The following is a 16204-nucleotide window of genomic DNA, read 5'->3' as shown; positions in this document are numbered from 1 at the left end:
AGCTCTGATGCGATATCGCGATGTGATTGATCGCAATCGCATATTGCGATAACCCCGAGTCGTTTGGTGAGCGCTCTGTTGTGTTGGACAATTGTTATTATGCGATGCAACATGGGTCATCGATCTGTGCGCTTGATTGACACTCCACATTGACTCCACCGATCGCCACCGCAAGTTCCATATAGTCTACACCGATATCCGTTGATTGCCACCGCTGATTGGATCTAGACTGTTGATTGGCCAGATACGACGGCTCTTGTTCATTCACTGTTGCCACCACTGATAGCTCTGTTTTTCACTATTTCCTTAGGTTTTTGCCTCTCGATAGTGTTTTTCTGCCATTCCAAGGGCTCTTCTCATGCGGTTGTTTTGATATTTTGAATGATTTTTTAGAAGGTTTCAAAGACTTGGAGAGTATTTGGGATCCATTTTGGACCACATGCCAACAGGGCTAACAGGCCTCACAGTTGGAGTTGGATTTCACCCTCTTCGCATGCATGGTTTCATCCATGGTGGGATGTGGTTGGTTTCTTGACAGTGGAGCTTCTTTCCACATGACCGAAGACAAGAGTTTGTTCAGTACCTTGGAGGAGAAAGATCTCCAGATACTCATAGTGATGGGTAATGATGAAAAGTATAGTGTCTCAGGAGTAGGCACAGTTGTTTTCCAGAGGGAGCATGGAGCTCGCATTACCTTGACCGATGTCAAGTATGTACCAAGACTGAAGAAAAATTTTGTGTCGATCGCAATGCTGGAAGACAAAGGCTATGATGTAGTCTTCAGTAAGGGAAATGTTTTCCTTCAACACATCACCATGAGACAGGTGAAGCAAATCGATTCACGAGTCAAGAACTTGTATGCTCTTGATGTTCAAGATGCATGCAAAGCCTTGAGGAGCAAGGCAACTAATGGAGACTTGGTGGTTGACAGGGAGAGTACAAGACCTCTCAACATGTAGCGCCAGAAGAAGTCTCGGACAATTGTGGAGGAGACACAATTGGTGAAGCAACTTCAGGAGGTTGTGGAGTAGCCACAACTAGGGAATCCAAGAGGAGATCGAGTAGAGACATCTACTCATGCAAAGACCTCCCGTAGGGGAAATTTCGAGCCAAGTGGGTAGAGGGATCACATGCATCCATACCTCTAGGCCGGAGGTGGGGTGATGTGGGGTGACAGTCCTAAGAAGGCTGGAATAGGGGCAAGATCATTGAGGTACCCAGCCTCTTTGATTAGACCTTGCTACGGGAGCCCTAAAGAGGAGTAGTAGGATTGGCTGAATGGGTAGAGGTAGATGTGGATGGAGCGGCAGAAAGAGCTACAGTGCAGGAATCCCAAGATAGTGCAGAGCTAGCAGGTTGCAATAAGTGAGAGGCACAGGAGTGTTGCACCAATGCAGGATGGCAAAAGATGTGTGCAACGATGCAAGATGCATGGAGTGTTGCAGTAGCTTAGAGGTCACAGAGGGAGCACTTGTCAGTGGCAAAGGAAGCTTCAACATCAGAGGATGTTTTTAGCCCAACAAGGAGGTCAGTTGGGAGATTTTTTTGTTTCTAGAGTTGCTGGAGCAACAACACTTGGGAGAAGTGTTGCATGCGGAACATTCCAAAGGTTCAGGATTAGGTTCGAGTTGAATGCCTTTCTTGTTGAGAGGGAGTGTTGAAAATAGCAAAAAGAAATGCTAAAAATAGCACTATTATAAATAGCAGTTTGGGTACCAGTGTTGGACATAGCAACAAGGAATGAAAAATGGAAGTGCTAAAAATAGCATTGCTATAAATAGCATTTCAGGTTAGATTCCAATTTTAGTTAGTCCTTGAACTAAAATTGAGAAGTAAAATTCGAATTTGATCTTAGTAGCTGTTTGTAAAATAATTAATTAATTCACCATGAGTTAATTAGTTGTAGAAAATCAAACATGAAGTCTATGTGGGGACATGCAACAATTTCTCCATTAATTAAGGAATTTATCCATCAGTTAAAGAGATAAGGATGAGTTGTAATATGGAGTTGTAATTAGTTGGCTCCGTTAACTGAGTCAAGTCCAGTTAGATTAATTCAAACAGTTTGTTGAATTAATTGTGAGTTCAGTTAGTTAATGCTTGCATGCATGTAACTGCTGCTCTCCAGATAATAAAATATTCTCTCATACATAACTCATGCATGTCAGTTCAGTCAGAGACCCAGTTGAGATCAGAGGAAGGGACAGTGTACTATCAGTTGGAGGATTTTTCCTATATAGGAAACTCATCCATGTAGAAGGAATTATCTCCTTCCGGATTGCACAGTTAGATCAGAGGTTAGTGAGTGTGTGAAGAGGCCAATTCACACAGGTGGCAACACTGGACCCCAAGGAAAATTGTGCAAGGAAATAGGAGGCTCGAAGAACATAGGAGAAGGTTATGAGAAGCCTTTAACTGTCTATGAGCAGCAGAGTTTGATTGCAAAGAGAGCAGGATAGCTTGTGAGTTGATTCTTTTTGTAATCTAAACATATTTCCACTTGTATGATAATACAGATAGCGGGGTTTTTAGCTTAGGCTTTCCCATAGTATTCTTTTGTGTTTCATGTGTGATTGAATCTTCTTCTCTGTTATATGTGTTCTATTTGATCTTTCTCAAAATCGATTAAGCTTTCGCAAGTTTGATTGTAGAAGAAGATCAAGTATTTTGCTTTAGTACATTCAATTATGAGGTGATCTACAGTGAGAAATTTCTACATGGTACCAGAGCGAGGTTTTATAGAAAAGGTTCTACAATTTCATAGCAAAGAACATTTGAATTCAAGCCTTGTATTTCATTTCAAATTTTGCGTGTCATTTCCCATGCATTCTTGCAGTTTGCATCTAATTTGGAGTTTAGAGTCTAGTTTTCGAGTCCTTTTCCACATTTTTTTTCATTTTTCATGAGGAATGTGAAATAATTAGTGTCTTATTGTCTTCTTCCTACCATACACACATCCTAAAAACTAGGAAATTGCCTGAGTCACTAACATCAATAACATTTAAATAAAAGAGTAATGGGAAAGTCATGCTTGCATTTGCTAAAAATTATTATGTTTGATGAGGTTTCTATGACTAAAATGTAGGACCATTAGATCACGACTTTTGAAAAGAAACCCAAGAATAATGGTCTCTCAAAACCTTTCAAACTTTGTTGGATGGAAACCAAATGACCTCTAAAGAAAAATATTGACTGGTCATGAAAGTATGAATCTTGGATCTCATTTCCTATATCCTTGTAATTAAAATTAAGTTTTTTTAATCTTCGCAAATGAATGATATTGATGAAGGGCCAAATCAAATGTCAATATGAATTCAAACATTGGGGTATTATCTAAATAAATCCAATAGTGGCAATAGATCGATGATTGATGGTCCTTGTTGGTTATAGAAGATTATTAGGCCTTTGCAATTTAAAACCCCATTACACTTGTTGTGAAAACATGTATTGTAGAGGTTAAAAGACAATTTCTAAAACCATAATTCTTTCCTCCATTAACTAATTACAACCATAAGGTGGTTTCCATGGTTCACTGATATTGTCTCTGCAAATGACCACAATACACCTTGTTGAGGCTCGATCAACAAATGGTTTCATATCCCTAAGAAAGAGTCTCACTGATAAATAAATGGATTCATAGCATTTTAAATACCCAAGATCCATTCCACCAAAACAAGATCAAGGTTCCACGTTGTATTGTAGGAAATGATGTCTATAGATAAATGAATAAAGCTCCAAATACTACAAATGATTCATTTGATCTCTAACCAATTAATTTAGATCAATGGAACATATTATATTACATGTGGGATGTGTCATTTGGGGAACATAAAGAATGAGAGTGCCATGAAATACCTAGATCCACCTTATCATATGTGATCAATGGTCCATATACTATTATGGGGATAAAGCTCATCGAGAAGTGCATAAATTTCAATCATCATGAATTGCATAGATTTGATCAACTAAATCAAATTAAGATCTCACATTGCACCATGACATAGAGCCTTTTCAAGAACTAAAAGAATATAAACTACTATAAATAGTCAGAATTCACTATGTTAAATCAATCAAGTGGCCATATCTCGCTAAGGGATTTTAGAAAAATCAGGGCATAGAAAGGTGTAGAGTGCCACAAACAACAAATTTGAGCCTTGCAAAAGTAAAATTGTAGATTATATTCCATCATAAGATACTCCTTAGTGTTAAATATGGATCTAACAATGGTAATAGATTTATGTTCAATAGTCCTCATCGATTGCAAAGGATGAGTGTGTAGTGTTTAATCAAGGAGGTAGGCCTCCACAATTTAAAACTACCATAATATGTAGTTCAAAAATATGAATTGTAGAGGATGATAAATAGTTTTTGAAACCTTGACTCTCATCTATGCAAATAATTCTTCATTCCTAAGTTGTTTTTCATATAAATTAATAATATTGACTTGGAGGAAACATAAGGTCCTATCTAACCTAATCATGAATCAATAATATGAGAACACCTACAAGATGGCAATGCATTAATTAGTGAAGGTATTTAATTGTTGTTATAATAGAATCCTTAAGTTAAGAATGAAAAAATTCCATTTAAAGAATTGCAATTGTGATGCTCATTGAAATTCAAAAGCATATTTTAATCCCATTAGCAGGTATAGCTTACTGAAGTTCAGAGTAAAGGAACCTTACATCAAAAATCATGAATAAGAAAAATAAGTAGTTATACACGATCTCAATGCTCCAAGTAGTTCAAGAATAATTGAAAAATTGTAATTGAACCTTGTTGAGCCACTCCTAAGTAAGATGAGAACCAAAATAGAATCGATTTTCTAGTTTCATTTTTGTAAAGATTCTTGACATAAACTTTAATGAGACCAAAGAATTTTTTAAGGAAGACTTTGATTAGAACAATGCAAGTATGTCAAATTTCTTCCATTATTTGCTAGGCCTTGGAGTTATAGTCAAAATGTTTATTTATAGTTCAAATTATTCTTATGTGTATTGAATGTATTATTGTATTTATTTCTTTCTTAAAATTCCATCTAAGACTATATGGAGGTGTAATTAGTTCTGTAATCACACTTTTTTCTTTTTAATATTTGCTTACTTGTATTTATGCTTTTACTTTGTTTGATACCTCTTTCTTAAGTATGTTTGGTATTGTGTTCATTTTTAATTACTCTCTCTTAACTATGAAACTTTAGAATATGTTTGCACTTTGCATATATAATATAATCTCATTTGCATATGCATTTATCATTGTAGGATTTAAAAAAAAAAAAAATTAAACCTCAATAATGGTTGTTAGCCAAAATTTGGACAGATTCCTTATTCCAAACAATGTGAGGTTTAATTGGGACTTTCCATTAGGGAGAGCCCCTACTTTTGAAAAGAGAATGTCAATGTGTTAATAAAATCATATACATCAAATTTTAATAATTAATTGGTTCTCCATATAAATCCTAACCATCTGAATGCTAAAGTATACTTAGTCATTATGAAATGCTCTCTAGAGGGTAGCACAACTTAAAAAAAACAAGAGAAAAAAAAAATACATAAATGAAATTAGATTGAATATGTGAACCATATTTGTACATATGAAAAATACAATTTCAATTCATTATTTCAAGAAAAGAAAAACCTATCTTAAAAAAAAAAAAAAATTGATCATTATTTTCATTTAACTATAACATATCATTAACAAATCCCATTCCAATTTTGGTATGACCCCAAGGGAGTGCATGTATGAGATTAAATGTATATGATATAAACCCAAGGGGGCATATATGAGGTTAAATGTATAAGCAATATGATTGACTTAATAATAAAGGGGCCAGATGTGCAAATGTGTGAATATGTATATATACAAAACATGTAGTCATTACGTAGAGTAGGTGATTTAGATATATGGATGTATTGGGGAATTTGAAGGAGTTTCTCATATTTTTTAAGGATTTATTGTGTAAATTATCTCTCTTGTCCATCTTATAGTTGTCCTCCTCACTCACATTGGTGCACATGTGTGTACTTTTGGTTGGTATTTGGATCATAACAATTGGTATGAGAGCTATGATCTCAGAGTTTTGTTGCTTCGAAGAAGACATCTTCAAATCTTCACTATAATGTTATTTTTAGGGAAGCTTTAGACTACAAATTTTTATGAGATTGTGAAGAGATACCCAAGTATGGTTGGTAAAAATTGTATATTTTGGTTTGCTATAATTCTTGAGATATAAGATGTGGAAGCTAAGATTTTTTACTTGTCCCGAAATCAGTTTCAAATGAGTCATCTTGGAATTTTCATTATAACTTTTTCTACATAAAGATTCAAACTATGAAATTTCAAGTCTGTGAAGTGATATTGAGATATCGATGGTCAAAATTTCAATTTTTGACTCATTGTACTTTCATCTGTATATTCTATGTAAGTTAAGATTTCCGGTTATTCCTAAAATTAGTTTCAAATGAGTCATATTGTAATTTTTATTATAATTTTATTTTTGGGAAGCTTCAGAGTGTGAAATTTTGAGGATACTATGTACAAGTGTTAGAGTATGGTGATCAAAATTTAAGATCCCAATTCACCATAATTTCATAGATATGCCCTATGGAAGTTAAAATTTGTGACTGGTCCTAAAATAGATTTTTAAATGAGCCATATTGGTAGGTTTCTTGTAACTTTATTACAAAGAATTTTTAAACTATGAAATTTTCATGGATTTGAGGAGACATACATAGTATCTTAGGAAAACATTTAGAATCTGATTTGAAAAATTGGACACATGGCATATTACACAAGTTCATTCTTGGGAAAAGGCAAAAAATTAGCAATTTTTGGAAATTTCACCATAACTTTCACTTGGCACATTGAATGTTATAGATATGGCTTGGAAATATATGAAAATAAAAATATACATAAGAAACAACAAGATAGAAATAGATAGAAATGCTTCTTTATTGATCAAACCCTTAAGGTAGGGAAACACCATACATTCACTTGAAGGAGAACACTCCACAAGCCATATGTTTGTTCCTAGAATAATCCTTGACATCTCTCAATGGGGAGTCTCTAGCCTCTATATAGGCCTCATACATAAAATACCATGGGTCATTACCATGGTTCCCTCAATACCATCTATCTAATACCATGGGCTTATTACATTATTGCTAACTACTTGTGGTCCCTTATATGATACGAGTTAACCAGCTTATTTATTACTATGGCCCATCCCATTATTACATTATTCCCTTGGGTACCCCCCTTTGTACCCATATTATCCCCCCAGGTATACTACATTCCACCCCCCTTAACATGTTTCGTCCCCGAAACATGGGAAGAACACAAATAATAAGATCTACACAAAAGAGTAGTCCACTGGTACCATGCACTTGCATCTAGCCATCCAAGAGAAAGGTGAACCCTCGATCCAACTGGTGCCTTGCTCGCTTGAGATGGAAGTTAACCCTAGCAGCTCTTCTGTGTTGATGTGTAGTAGGTGGATTGTCACTCCTCTCTATCTATCATGCGGGGGTTGTTGTCTTTGTGGCTAATTCGTTGCCATCTTGTTGGTTGTTTTCTTGCGGGGTGATGTGGGTGGTGATATGTTGAAGTTTTAACCAACATTGTATCTTTCTTTAATTCACCACCTAATGGAGCCTAATTGGTATCTATTACATGTTGTGGTGCCTGTTGTTGTTTCTTATCTTCCAATATTACTTCAACCACTGAGTCCTCATCTGATGTAACCTTTTCTGATTCAGCCTCCTTAGACACAACCCGTTTTTCTGGTACCTGGTTTGATGTTTTTGTTTGGTTGTCGACCATCAATGGCTCATCATCTGATATGTCAGTCCCTAGAACATCTTCTGTTTCAGCCTCTTTGAACTCTACCTGTTTATTGATGGAAATATCCTGTAATGTAATTTTCTTATTTTTATACCAGAGCTTCAAGAATTTCTTCTGCACATTAATATTTATAGTACCCACCAATTCCATCCAAGGGTATCCCAAAACAACATCTTCATTAGCCATATCTGAATCATAAAAATCAGAATGCAATACATACTTGTCCATAGAAATCTTCAAATCTTTATAAAGTTTCACCTGCTCATTAGTAACATGTGTGTGCTCCATGTGTTTTGCTGGCACTTACAATTTTTTTTCCAAATTGACTTTTATGAGATTTTGCTTGCAACTAGGATTTATAGACACAATGAACTTCTCCTTCTAAATCAATCCATGAACCTGCAATAAGGATATACCAGTAGGAAATAACTCCACATATTTTTCCTTATCTTGTTTTCTGGCATGAGACCATCCGTCTAAAAGTAATTTTTCAAATTCTTCATCAGGCAGGTTGGAACACTTCTTCTTGTTAAGTAATTCCCACCATGTGGTCGCCTCATCTTCAAAATTAGCCACTACCCAAAATCTCCAATGGTGTTCCCATAATGACTTTTTTTCTTTTATGTATTCTTCAATAATAGGACCATTATCTTTTCATGTAAAACTTAGAACCGCCATGAAGAGAGTTTGGAAAAAAAAATCACTTACTTGGCGAAAATTTGAAATTGTCACAATTTAGTCAATATTGTTTAGAATCTCTATTATGCCCTATTTTCGAAAATGGAACAACCATTCTGAATATGCCTATGTGATAGAAATCCCGATCCAGGCACTGAAATTTCGGATTTGCGCTGCACTTGTCCCGTCGTCACAATTTTTTTTGAAAAAAATGTTGATTTTAAATCAGCGATATCTCCCTCATCTGGACTCCAATTCGACTGATTTTTTTTGTGAACTTGGATATTTTTTCACAAAAAATCCAAATCTGCAATTAGATTCTGCAGATTTTTCACTAGAACTTACAGATCTGTTCCACAAACTCGTCGCCCTGAAAAATGTCTACAACCCAACTAATTTTAAATCAACAATATCTCCCTCATCCGGACTCTGATTCAGACAATTTTTTTTTCAAATTAGGTATTTTTCGCCAACAAATCAGATATGCAATTAGATTATGTATACTTTGCACTAGAACATACAGATCTGATCTACAACTAGTCGCCCCAAAAAATTCCTGCAAAAAAAAAAAATAATAAAAAAAAAATAAAAATCTCCACTTTGCCAAAAAAAGTGCTCTGATACCACTTGTTATAGATCTGACCTGAAAATATATGAAAAGAAAAATATACCCAAGAAATAACAAGATAGAAATAGATAGAAATGCTTCTTTATTGATCAAACCCTTAAGGTAGGGAAACGCCATACATTCACTCCTTAAGGAAGGAGAACACCCCACAAACCATATGCTTGTTCCTACAATAATCCTTAACATCTCTCAATGGGGTGTCTCTAGCCTCTATATAGGCCTCATATATACAATACCATGGGTCATTACCATGGTTCCCTCAATACTAACTACTTGTGGTTACTTACATGATATAGGTTAACCACCTTATTTATTACTATGGCCCATCCCATTATTACATTATTCCCTTGGGTACCTCCCTTTGTACCCCATATTATCCCCCCTAGGTATACTACATTGAATTTTCATCAGATTTATGGAATTGGAGAGAATATGTATCAACATTCTATAACAAGAAATTTCAGACTTAGAAGGGCTGAAATTGCATAAATACACTAGAATAAAGGTCAACTAAAAGGATAAACTCCATAATAGCATTTTAGAATCAATAGAAATACCTATATTCTCATGTGATAAAAATAAAGATAAAATCAATCCTATGGAATGGTTGAGGATGATAAAGGAAAATTGCAAGACTCATTTTAGAACAAGTCTTTATTTTAATGATGAAGCCATAAAGTGGTTGATAAATATTGATAGAGATACAAGGAAAATTGCCATATGGGAAGTATTTGAAGAAAACTTCCCAAATTATTCAATCAAGGATACAAAAAGTAAAGGCATTGTATAAAATTCAATATGAATTAAGGCAATCTAAAGAAGAGATCAAGATGAAGGGTGATAAGTTATTTGAGATACAAAACCTTAATAAAGCACTCAAAAGAGATTTGAACAATTAAAATAGAGAGATAGTAGCAAGAAAAATGCAAGAAGAATTGCAAAACGAACAATTCAAGGGAATAATTGAACAAGAAGAAGAAATATGTAGATTATGAAACCATAATAGAAAACTATTGGATGATGACAAGAAATTGAAGGAAGAAAATAAGCATTGTCAAAGTCAAGAAGAAACAAGGATCTTAGATGAAGAGATTACTAAAATACTTGGAAAGGAAATTTGCAAGAAGATTGAAGAATCCCTATATGGTCAAATAAAAAATGCATTCTAGAATTGCAGGTGAACATCAAAATTTGATAAATGGGGTCCCATTGTTGTTTCAAGAGGAGAAGGAAGATGAGATTTAAGGTCACCATAAGATATTTGAGGAAGTTGAACTCCATTTAAAGGATATGCATGCCAAATATGATGGTATTATCTCCAAGCCTAAAGCAATCGAAGGCTAGACACAAAGGATAGGTGAGGTCATTTTCTTGGAAAATAAGAAATATGAAATGAGTGTGCAAAGTGAAGGAAAACCATCAAATGTGAAATCATATCGATGCCCCCATTAATAGAAAATATTTCAAGAAAGACAAGAAGATCAAAATCAACATTATCAAGGAATAAGGTAGAATAATCAACAATAATCATATAACAAGACATCGCCAAGTTGTTATTCAATAGAAAGTTATTAGAAATCAACAAATATTATAATTTGGAGAAGTTACAACAACAATACATGGAATCAAATGAAATAAAATTATGCAACAACCGACCATCAAAACTTAATAATGAAAAGAACTGAGTTTGGATGGATGGATCATCATCAATGGCAAGAAAAAAAGTAGGAATATAAAGAAATTCTATTATTTGATTTCATCATATTAACACCCTTAATTGCAAAGCTTTGAAGACTTCTAGAAAAAGGTTACTATAGTAGATGCCAAGGGAAGCATATATGAGGTTAAACGTGCATAGATTATATAAATGTATATCTAATAAAATCAACCTAATAATAAAAAAACCATATATGCAAAGTGTACATATGTATATATATAAAAAGAAATTGATTTAAATATATGAATGCACAAAAATAAAAAAATAAATAAATAACACAAACAAAACAAAAAACAAAATAAAACAAAACACTTTTATAAAATTTATTGTGTAACTTGGTTCTTTTAAACTTCACACTTATAATCTACCTATATATATATAAAGAAATTGATTTAAATATATGAATGCACAAAAATAAAAATAAAAAATAAATAACAAAAAAAAATAAAAATAAAAATAAAAAATAAAACAAAACACTTTTATAAAATTTATTGTGTAACTTGGTTCTCTTAAACTTCACACTTATAATCTACCCCATATATAATTCCAGTTTTTAATATATATATATATATATATATATATATATATATAATTTTAAAAAAATAATTCATAATTCATAACATTTTAATGGTTAACATACCCATTTTTCAATCACAACCGTCTTCTCAATCATATGCCTTGTGATTTCTCTTTTCAGTTACCTTAAAAATTTTAAACCATTCATTCCATTTTCAAAGCAAGAATATTTCATCTCAATAGCATGAGTGTTATCATCAAGAGCACCTATTGCCTGCATATTATTCTCACATTCTCTAGAAGCGTGCACTCATTCTTCTCAAATTTTCTAGAAGTAATAATGCATTCATCATTCTCGAATCAGGAAAAAACACATTAATCCGATATATTTTCAAACTTTTTGATATTCATCATATTGATATTCATCATACCATATTACTGACCTATCTTTTGTCAAAGCCAAATGTTAAAAACACAACTTTACATGTTTCGAGATTTTAAAACGATAAAAGATGGCTTTTAGACATTCATTATGCCACATTACTCTTTCTTTTTTTGGTGAAACCATAAAAACACCACTTCAAATATTTAAACAAACTGAATGATTGATGCTTGAATTTCTTCAATATCATCAACTGTCTCTGGAAGTTACTGAATGATTGATGCTTGAATTTCTTCAATATCATCAACTGTCTCTGGAAGTTACTGAATGATCGATGCTTGAATTTCTTCAATATCATCAACTGTCTCTGGAAGTTACTGAATGATTGATGCTTGAATTTCTTCAATATCATCAACTGTCTCTGAAACTTCCATGTCAGCAAGTTCAGTCACGTTTTGGCATCCTCCAAAACTGTCATAATCACGCTGATGGCGGGAAGAGGGTCTGCTCGTTAGTGCTGCTTACGGTACGGTTGTGGGCTGAGTAGTTGGCAAAGCGCGCCATTACTGTATACTATTTTTTAGTTATGAATTTATATCGGCGGTCTCCAAGGAGCGGCAATTTTTTCCCGGATCGAAAAATATCTGGAATCTGGAATATTTAAATCTTATTTTTAAAGTAGAAATAGATTTAATACCATCAATAATTTTAATCATTTTGGAGAACTCAAATTTTAGAACTTGATCACTGTAATTTGGATTTACCAAAATTTCTGTCAAATTTTATCAAATTCTTAATGAAAATTCCATTGTTTTCTAAGCAAATTTAAAATCAATTTATACTGACAGGCCCGTTCTCATATGAGAATTTATGATTTAAGTAACATTTTGATGATTATGATTTAAGTAACATTTTGATGATGTATACCCAGTTTACTGAGTATTAAATGTTGTAATTAAGTGTTTATTGTGTGAGCACCCATATATCCAATGGACAAAACAAGATGCAAAGGCAGTGAGTCAATAATTAACTTAAAAAAGAAAAATCAAAAATATACTGCTGCTGAGCCACGAGCCACATTGACACCAGGTTTCAGGAAAAGGGGCAACTGTGTCGAGTTCAGTTCAGCTCAGCTATCTTACCAACCACCATTCCATCATAGAAAGTATGGATCTATTAGAAAGAGTAGTCCACATTAATGATAGCAGGTAATCTTAGTACATGGAGTCAAGACTGTCACTAAATAAGGTCCACCATCATGAAAGCATGGATCTAATAGAAAAAGTGGTCCACATTAATGAGAGCAGGCAATCTTAGTACATGGGTCAAGAGCATGGCGCTGTCAATAAATAAGGTCCACATGAAAACCCAGACCAAAAAGGAGTCCACAGTCTCTGCGACAGGAGGAACTTTGTGTGTTGCGACACTTAGTGCACTGATATTTCGTGATCACTGGTCTCGTTGGAGAGTAGGAGGATGGGATCTTTAGGCGACCTCGAGTACAGCAGGCCTCATGTTCTGGTGGTTCCCTATCCAGCTCCAGGCCATCTCAATCCAATGCTGCAGTTCGCCAAGCGGCTTCTCTCAAAAAAGCTAACGGTCACGTTTGTCCTGACCGAAGCTAACCGTGAGGACATGCTCAAGGCAAAAGATGCATTGCCCGGGACGTCAGTTGATCCCTCTCTCGAGGTTCAGATCGAAACAATCTCAGACGGACTTCCTCTGGATTTCGACCGTTCCAAGCACTTGGACTTGGCTATGGGCATGTTATGTAAGATGGGAGCCCTGAGCTTATCAAATCTCATAGAGAAGCTAAACGGTCAGGGCAACATTATAGCTTGCATTGTTTACGACTCCATCCTTCCCTGGGTTCCGGAAGTTGCTAAAATGTTTAAGATTCCTCTTGCGTTTTTCTGGACACAATCCTCTGCAGTTTACTCCATCTATTACCGTTACAACAGAGATGGATTGGGTATGCTTTCGTTTCCTTTTTTCCTTTCTGGTTTCCTTCGGCTAGTAATTATTTATGGGATAGGGGAATGCGTTAAATTGAACTCGTTTTTATTGTAAATTTTGGAAATATTATATTTTGAAATCTGAACACATTAAATGAGGCCAGTAATTATTTATGAGAGAGAGGAACGTGTTGAAAATGGTTAAATTTATTTTTATGGTAGATTTTGGGAATATTATATTTTGAAATTTGAACGCATCACATGAATTAATCATTATAGTAGAATTTAATTTTTTAATTATTTATGACTTAATAAATGATTATAAAGATTTTATTTATACCGGATAAAAAGATATTTTAGATTTTAAAACTTTTTCTGAAAAATATTGTATGTATTTCGAAGATTTAATAAAAGAGATATTTTTGAGTAGAAAGTTGTCATTAAATTTACTCATTTATTCCTATTTTATAAATAAAGATTTTAGTAGTTAGCTTCTGACACTCATATTTGAATTCTTATCCACCTTATTACCATTATGAGAATTTTAAAATTTCAAAAAAAAATATTACTTGTAGTTATGTTTAATGGAAATTTTTGATTAAATTTATATTATTTGTATTTGCATTTCATAGAATGTCATCCTCTGACTTCCTAACACCATTTTATACGATGCCATCCTCTGACTTCCCACACTAAAAGGCACTACTAAGAGTCACTATGTGTACGTTAAAATTTTAATAAAAAAAATACTTATCGTGATTATATGTAATGAAAAATTAGGATTAAATTTATCAAGTTACTTGTATTAAACTTATTAGGATTATATGTAAGGCTAGCTGCTGATTTCCAACTTTAAGATTTGAATTCCAGAAAACGCTATTATGACACTTGTTTGAGATTTGTATTTTTACAAATTAACATTAAAATTTGAATTCTTGAATTCTCGGAAACACTATTACCACGTATTTAAATTTTTACGCACCAAACAACATTAAGATTTGAATGCTAGCCAACGCTATTACCAAGGTTGTCTTTCTTACCTGTGTGGATATGTCAGCCTGTCTGGACTAACTTTATTTCATTTTCTTGTTTACAGTCCACACCAGGCGAGAGGGAAAAGAGAAAAGCACGGAGGTCATAGAAATTCCAGGATTCCAGCTGCTCAACATATCAGATTTGCCGACCTTTCTGCATCCTTCCAACGCTTACGCTTTTCTGCTGCAATTCTTTATGGAACAGTTCAAGCCATTTTCAGAGGCGACATGGATTCTGGGAAATTCTTTTCACGAGCTCGAATCGGAAGAAATCAATTCAATGAAATCCATAGCTCCGATTCGCACAGTCGGCCCCCTCTTGCCTTCGGCATTCTTGGACGGGCGGAATCCCGGAGAGACAGACTCGGGTGCACATCTCTGGAAAACCGCAGAGTGCATGAATTGGCTGAATACGAAGGAAACCGCCAGCGTTCTCTACGTTTCCTTTGGAAGCTTCGGGGTTCTTGCAAAAGAACAAATTCATGAAATAGCTCTGGGGCTGAAGGCCAGTGGATATTCCTTCATATGGGTTCTCCGCCCCCCTGCTTCCGAGGGTGGGAGTAACAGTGAAGAAAACTTGCCGGAAGGTTTCTTGAACGAAACATCCTCACAGGGGCTGGTCGTTCCCTGGTGTTCTCAGCTGCAAGTGCTTTCTCATGTGTCTGTGGGTGCATTTATGACGCACTGTGGATGGAACTCGACGCTGGAAAGCCTCGCCCTGGGGGTTCCGGTGCTAGCGGTTCCTCAGTGGACCGACCAGACGACCAACGCTGCATACGTTGCAGAGAAATGGAAGACGGGGTTGAGATTGAATAAACCGTCAGCAGACGGAATTGTAGGGAAGGAGGAAGTGGAGAAATATGTGAGGATGATTATGGATGACCAATCGGGCGCTGAGCTCAGGAAGAACGCTCTGCGGTGGAAGAAATTATCGAGGGAGGCAATGATAGAAGGCGGGTCTTCTGATAAGAATATTCAAGAATTTGTTGACGAGATCGTTGGCAAGGCATCATCATCGTCATTGTCACTGTCACTCTCACTGTCTGGTGAAAGTTGGATGATTTGATTGCATGCTCAAATCACCCCGTCCATCGTGAATGCATGAAGGGGACGAATATCAGAAAATCCTATTGTGATCCGCCAGCTAAGTTTGCAGTTTTAGTTTGTTGATCTTACTTTTATGAAGTACAGAGATTTTGGAGTTTTAATGTGTGAAATCGATTTGCAGTAGTTTTTCTGGAAGCAATACCCATACATTGTTCAAATTTCTGGAAGCGAAACCCATACATTTTTAGAGTAAGAAGCTACAAAACAATATAAAAGCAAGTAAAAATCGCCCCGCCCCGCCCCTGTTGAATATAATAATCTCAGCCATATTGAGTATAATAATAAAAAATTTGCACTCATGCTTTGTACCGACCATGGTTTTCGTTGCCCATATTGAATGGAGTA

At 34.9% G+C, this 16204-nt stretch overlaps 1 protein-coding gene across 1 annotated transcript; it reads left to right on the top strand.

Annotated features, from left to right (window-relative positions):
* The first annotated feature begins 13153 nt into the window (after window positions 1-13153).
* On the top strand, window positions 13154-16004 carry LOC149152144 (UDP-glycosyltransferase 74E1-like). Its single transcript, XM_089441106.1, has 2 exons — window positions 13154-13735; window positions 14815-16004. Exons 1-2 carry the CDS (start codon window positions 13240-13242, stop codon window positions 15816-15818), a joined length of 1500 nt encoding a protein of 499 aa, XP_089297232.1. The 5' UTR covers window positions 13154-13239; the 3' UTR covers window positions 15819-16004.
* Window positions 16005-16204: the final 200 nt, after the last annotated feature.

The sequence above is a fragment of the Pinus tabuliformis genome, chromosome 9 (genome assembly GCF_031772625.1).
Source record: "Pinus tabuliformis cultivar Carrire ecotype Pingquan chromosome 9, CPIR1, whole genome shotgun sequence".
Classification (NCBI taxonomy): Eukaryota; Viridiplantae; Streptophyta; class Pinopsida; order Pinales; family Pinaceae; genus Pinus; species Pinus tabuliformis.
Note: the sequence above shows the minus strand (reverse complement) of the source record. Positions and strands in the feature narration are given on the sequence as shown.

Excerpts from the sequence above, each read along its gene's own strand:
- LOC149152144 (XM_089441106.1), top strand. The coding sequence starts at position 13,240 with ATGGGATCTTTAGGCGACCTCGAGTACAGCAGGCCTCATGTTCTGGTG. Across the intron at positions 13,736-14,814 it reads TTACAACAGAGATGGATTGG|TCCACACCAGGCGAGAGGGA; the intron begins GTATGCTTTCGT and ends TCTTGTTTACAG.